Source organism: Penaeus monodon, chromosome 42, assembly GCF_015228065.2.
Source record: "Penaeus monodon isolate SGIC_2016 chromosome 42, NSTDA_Pmon_1, whole genome shotgun sequence".
In the NCBI taxonomy this organism is placed as follows: domain Eukaryota; kingdom Metazoa; phylum Arthropoda; class Malacostraca; order Decapoda; family Penaeidae; genus Penaeus; species Penaeus monodon.
Window position 1 is genome coordinate 11,729,590 of NC_051427.1, and position 7,001 is coordinate 11,736,590.

Below are 7,001 nucleotides of genomic sequence, written 5' to 3' on the forward strand. Positions count from 1 at the left end.
TGATGATGATGATGATGATGATGATGATCATGTTGATGATGATGATGATGATAATAACAATGATGATAATGATAATAGTGATAATAATAATAGTAATGATAATAATAATAATAATAATAATAATAATAATAATAACAATAATAATAATACCTACTACTACTAGCAATTGTAATAATATTAATAATAATAACAATAACAATGAAAACAATAATAATAATGAGAACAATAAAAATCATATTAATAATGATAACAGTGACAAAGATAATGATAACAGCAGTGATAACGTTAATAACAATCATGACAATAATAAGAACGAAATTGAATTCACAATCACAACTAAAAACAAACAAATCAACAACAACAACACTAATTATGACAATAAAATAATAACGACAATCATAACAACAATAGTAACGAAAACAAATAAACGACCACAACTCAAAACAACAAATCAACAACAACAACACTAATTATGACAGTAACAATAATAACGAAAGGGACGAAAGAATTCAAAGACAGACCGACATTCTCATTCATCTTATTCTTCAGCATCTTAACAGGTATCCCGTCTCTCCCCTCTGAGATCAGATGATAATGAGGTTCGACTCAGAAGGTTTAGCAAGAAGGACTTCAAATCTGACGTGAGAGTGAGGGGAGAGAGGAGGAGGGGAGAGGGTGAAGGGGTAGGAGGGTAGGGAGAGGGTGAGGGTAGGGAGAGGGTGAGGAGAGAGGGTGAGGGGAGAGAGGAGGAGGGGGAGAGGGTGAAGGGTAGGAGGGTAGGGAGAGGGTGCGGGGAGAGAGGGGGAGGGGGGAGGGTGAAGGGTAGGAGGGTAGGGAGAGAAGGAGGAGGGGGGAGGAAATAAAAGGGGGGCAGAGGAGAGGGGAAGGGAAAAGAGGAGGAAAGGAGGAAGGGAGAGGGTAGGAGAGAGGAGGAGGGAAGAGGAGAGAGAGAGAGAGAGAGAGAGAGAGAGAGAGAGGGGGGGGGAAGAAAAGAGAGAGGGGAGAGGAGAATGAGGGGAAGGAGAGAGAAGGGACAAGAAAGGTGTGGGGGAGGGAGAGGAGAAGAGATAGTGTGAAAGAAGGGACAAGGGGGAATAATGGGGAGAAGAGAGGAGTGGGGAATGCGAAAGAGGGAAAGAGGGTAAGGGAGAGGGGAAAAAGTGAGAGAAGAGGGGAGAAAGTTGAGGATATGAAGGAAGCTGGAGGAGGGAGACGGGACGGAGGGGAAGAGGGGGATGGAGGGGAGTTAGGGAGAGAGGAAAATGGAAAGAAAATGGAAGGAGATAAGGAAGGGAATGGGGAAGAAAGGAGGGGAAAACGACAGAAGAAAATAAGAGGAGAGAGGGGAAGGGGGAATAGGAGGAAAAAGGGAAGGGAAGAAGGAGGGAGAAATGAGAGGAGAAATGACATGAAAAGGAAGGGGAGGGAAAATGATGAAGGGGAGGAGGAGGGGAAAGGGAGGGGGGACCAGAAAAAAAGAGGGGAGAGGAGACCAGAGAGGGGAAGAGGAAGAAGACAAAAAATAAATACAAGATCAATACTTAAATAAAAAAAATATATGATAGTGAATAAAGACAAAAAATCAAATATGCTATAAGGTTTTCCGAAATGCCAAACTCACGATTAATACGCAGTAGCACACACGATATTTCGCTTCGGAATACAGAAAATGGGAATATTTCCGACGGACCGAATCACCTAACCCGTTTTGCGTTGATTGCAGATCTAGTGCTCAAACTCGTCGTCTTAGTGGATCGTCTGGGGAGTGTTTGCTTTGAGAATTTCCTCACTTCTTCTTGAGATTGTCCCCCGTGCGTTTCTGCCTGCTTGTCTCTCGCTTGTGTGCGTCCGTGCCTGTTTCTTAGGATTTTTATTTTTTTTTTTTTTAGTCTGTGATCACGCATGCCCGTTTTCATTTTTTTCCTTTTTCTCTCTCGTTTCTGGTGTGCTCGTTTTCTTTATCTTTATCGCTGGTTCGTTTTCTATTTCTGTCTGTATTTGTCTTTGTCTCTGTTTGTCTGTCTGACTGTCTGTCTCTCTCTCTCTCTCCCTCTCCTCTCTCCCTCTCCCTCTCCTCTCTCCCTCTCCCTCTCCCTCTCCCTCTCCTCTCCCTCTCCCTCTCCCTTTCCCTTTCCCTTTCCCTTTCCCTCTCCCTCTCCCTCTCCCTCTCCCTCTCCCTCTCCCTCTCCCTCTCCCTCTCCCTCACCATCTGTCTATATGTCAATATACTGTACACATGTACAGTATATTGACACACCTTCCTCGTCAATGTGATCCAATGACCTTAATACTATTACATCGCCTGGCTTCATTTCCTACCTTCACCAGCTTATTGTGTGTGTGTGTGTGTGTGTGTGTGTGTGTGTATGTGTGTGTTTGTGTGTGTGTGTATGTTTGTATGTGTGTTGTGTGTGTGTGTGTGTGTGTGTGTGTGTGTGTGTGTGTGTATGTGTGTGTGTGTGTTGTGTGTGTGTGTATGTGCTAGTGTGTGTGCTTGTGTGTGTGTGTGTGTGCTAGTGTGGGTGTGGGTGTGTGTTTGTGTGTGTGTGTATGTGTGTATGTGTATGTGTGTATGTATGTGTGTGTGTGTGATAGTATTTAATATGTGTGTTTGTAGTAATATGTGTTAGTTCGTATTGGTTAATTGTTAAGCTTTTTTTTCTTATGTTAATGATAAAGTGAAATAATGTATGATAATTGCATAATGATATAATAATGATATATGATGATAATCAAGATGATAATAATGTAATATGATAATTGATACAATAATATAATAATAATAATAATGATGATAATAATAATAATAATAATAATAATGATAATAATAATAATGAACGATGATAATGATAATAATAATAAAATAATAATAATAATAATAATAATAAATAATAATAATAATATATAATAATAAATAATAATAATAATAAATAATAATAATAAGGATAATAAAAATTTAATAATAATAATAATATTATTATTATTATTATTATTATTATTATTATTATTATTATTATTATTAACTGTGATAGGAATAATATTATCAACAGCAATAACAATAATAATATTATAAATAATAAAACAATGATAAAAGTAATAACAATAACTGTACAATAAATGAAAAGATCTGAATATCACAATAAAAAGACTAAAGATATATATATATATATATATATATATATATATATATATATATATATGTATATATATATATATATATATATATATATATATATATATATATATATATATATATATAATATACTTATTATATATATTTATATATATATTATATATATATAATATATATATATATATATATATATATATATAATATAATTGTAACATAAACTGACCCTGGGGTTCAAGGATAGTCTCCATGTGCTACCCGTACCAGGGATACGGTGAACCTGCTGGCAGCAGGGCAATGGGTTCTGCAGAAAGCGTTTATCAGTGTAACTGGTAGTTCACGGCAGTTGCAGAATATGTCTGGCCAAAGTTTAGTCAAACGGAACAAACGGCAGAGATAACATTACTAGCTATATGGAACTGCGAGTAAAGAAAAAAACCTGGGGGTCTTTCCTTTGCTTATATTATGGCTCCTGACAACGTCCGAAATATTGGAATGCCACGGCTGATCAGCCCGATGATCATTCCCCTTTCATAAAGAAAATGGAGCTTAAACGATAAAGAAAAACGATCTGAGAGAAATAATTTCCAAAAAAACAGAACTAATGATCTAAAATGTCAAACACTGATGATAAAAGTAAAAATAAATGAAAGTAAATCACTCGGCGTGTAAACTTCCTATCTGGTCCATGGCTTTTAACAGGTCGACCTAACACGGGCAGATTGAGCACTTTGTCATATTTACATTTACATACTGGAATCAGTTGTTCGTTTTAAAACTGATGGATCGGATCTTTATCCTGCTCTATATATTTTACGGACTTTTGGATATCAAATTTAAGGGAAGTATTCACATATTCATACACACACATATATATGTGTGTGTGTGCATGTATATGCGCATTTACACCTATATCTATCTATCTATCTATCTATCTATCTATATATCTATCTATCTATATCTATCTATCTATCTATCTATCTATATATATATATATATGTGTGTGTGTGTGTGTGTGTGTGTGTGTGTGTGTGTGTGTGTGAGTGTGTGTGTGTGTGTATGTGTGTGTGTATGTGTGTGTGCGTGTGTGTGTGTGTGTGTTTGAATGTATATATTGGTATGAATGCATTTGTAGCAGAATCTGTGTATCTGTGTTTTTTACTTGAGTGTGCGTCTGCCAGAATGAGTGCTTGGACGTCTTTCTGAGAATTGCAATATATTGCTAAGTGCTGCCGCGACGTCCGTTCTCCCCCCCCCAGCCCCCCCACCTTCCCTGCGCCCCCCATCCCCCCCCCAACCCTCTTCTCTGCCTGTGCTCTGTCCCCTCGACCTCTTCCGTTGCCTAATTGTCTTGCCTTCAAAGTGGGAATCAGCCGGGTGGGAGGAAGGAGGGGAGGGGGGTATTTCGTCGAACTTCTCTCCAGCTCTCTCTTTGGTACTCTGTTTCTTCCCCCTCTCTTTTTTTTCCTCTCCTTTTCTGCTTTTTTTTTTCTTTTTTTTTCTTTTTTTTCTTTCGTTCTTATTCTCTTTATTCCTCCCACTAGGGTTCTCTCTCTCTCTCTCTCTCTCTCTCTCTCTCTCCTTCTCTCTCTCCTTCTCTCATCTTTCTGTCTATCTTTCTGTCTGTCTGTCTGTCTGTCTATCTATCTGTCTGTCTGTCTGTCTGTTCTTTCTTTTTCCCCCTCTGGCCTCCTCTCCCCTTTTACTTTCCTCCACCTCGCTTCATATCCTAAACCTCTCAACATTCCCCTCTCCCCTCTTCTCTCACCCTTACCCCTTTTCCAGACCCCTCCTTCCCCTCTCCTTTGCATTCCCTAATCCTCTCTTCTCCCCTTTATTCCCCCTTGTCCCTTCTCCTACCCTTTCCCCTTTCCTCTCCCCTCCCCCACTTTCTTCTTCCCTCTCTATCCTTCCTTCCCTCCTCCTCCTCCTCCTCCCTCCTCCCCCCTCCCCCCTCTCCCCTCACTCTCACGTCAGATTTGAAGTCCCTTTGAGTCAAACCTCATTATGATCTTATCTTAGAGAGGAGAGATAGGATGTATATGTATATAAGTATATATATATATACATATGCATATAAATATATATATATATATATATATATATTTATATTTATATAAATAAATAAATATATATATATATATATATATATATATATATATATATATGTAAAAAAAAAAAAAAAAAAAAAAAAAAAAAAAAACACCGGGCGGAAGGCAATGGCAAACCACCGCTCTAAATTGCTAAGAAAATCATGGAAGCCCATGATCGTCAAGGCCGCGGTGGCCGAATAGTTAGAGCGTCGAACTCAACACTGTCACGACGGCAATCTGAGTTCGAGGGTTCGAATCACGGGCCCGGCGCGTGTTCCCTTGGGAAGGAACTTCACCTCGATTGCTACCTAGCCACTGGGTGGCCAAGCCAGCCCAAGTCAGTGCTGGTCCCAAGCCCGGATAATAGAAGATTATTACCTAAAAAGGTAACACCGGCACTCTCCGTGGAAAGGAACTGGGGACCCTTCCACGTACTCACTCCAAGAGCATCACAACATGAAAACAACAATTAAGTATCATGCTGTGACCACGGCGGCTCAGACATGAACCTACCGTTAAAAGAAGAAGAATATATATATCTATATATATAAATATATATAGATACACACACACATAAATAATAATAATATTAACAATAATAATAGTAATGATAATAATAATAATAATAATAATAATAATAATAATAATAATAATAATAATAATAATGATAATAATAACAATAATAGTAATACAAATAAAAATATTAATAAAAATAATACAATAATAATAATAATGATAATAATAATAATAATAATAATAATAATAATAATAATAATAATAATAATAATAATAATAACAACAACAACAAAACAACAGCAAACAAAAAATAAAATAATAATAATAATAATAATAATAATAATAATAATAATAAAAAAAAAAATAAAAATAACCACGATAATAATATAGAAATGATAACAACATCATCTGTAATGACAAATAGTTATCTAACATCAACATCATTACCAAAAGAAGACTTACCGTACAACGTCAACAGAATGAGGAATGAAGGCTTCGCTAACATGTCCATAACGTGTTGAGGGTCGTCGAAAACAACAACAAAAGTCAGCTCTCGATACCTCGAGCACTCTCGCGTGTTATAAAAAAAAAAAAAAAGAAAAGGAAAGAAAAAAAAAAGTCAAAACCGGTTCGAGTTTTTTTGTATTCGAAGCCTCACTGTAATGAGTGTCGAAGCGCGATTCATTTCACTCGAAGATAATTGAAGAGTATCTTTTCTATTTATTCATCTATCTCTCTGTTGTTATTGTTTTCTAGGTTGTTCTTAATTAGGTTGATAAAAAGGGTTCATTATGCACTCTTTATAGAATCGTTAAGCGACCATATCAAAAGTGCCACGCAATACCAGTGAACCAGAGAATCAATTCTTTACACCAATGTTTTTCACAGGAACAAATGTTTTGTTCACTTTACACTTTTGTTATGTCTCCTGTTCAAGTCCTCCTCGGTAAACACAGTGTTTATAGTCTATTGTATTTGCTTACTGATAGTCTATGGAGTTACAATACATGTTTGTTTTTGTTTAATCTTTTCAACAGTTTTCCATTTTGATTCTCATTTTATTTAGATTTTCAATAGAACCTGGAAAGGAAGTGATTTCGTTAGAAACAATGCAATGGTATTTTTGTACATACGGACATAATTCTCAATCAGTCTGCGAGATAAAACTGACTTACATTTGTAAGGCTTTGTGTCTATGCACTCACGCTCACACCCACCAAACACCCAAACACCCATCCACACACACACACACACACACACAC

At 36.8% G+C, this 7,001-nt stretch overlaps 1 protein-coding gene across 1 annotated transcript in view; it reads right to left on the reverse strand.

The window, feature by feature from the left end:
* Positions 1 to 3,381, reverse strand: part of LOC119599153 (neural cell adhesion molecule 2-like) — a 39,463-nt gene extending 36,082 nt beyond the window's left edge. Inside the window, exon 1 of the mRNA XM_037948907.1 lies at positions 3,357 to 3,381. Within this exon, the coding sequence (XP_037804835.1) occupies positions 3,357 to 3,381 (25 nt within the window). The remainder of the gene's footprint in view (positions 1 to 3,356) is intronic.
* Between the last annotated feature and the right edge of the window lie 3,620 nt (positions 3,382 to 7,001).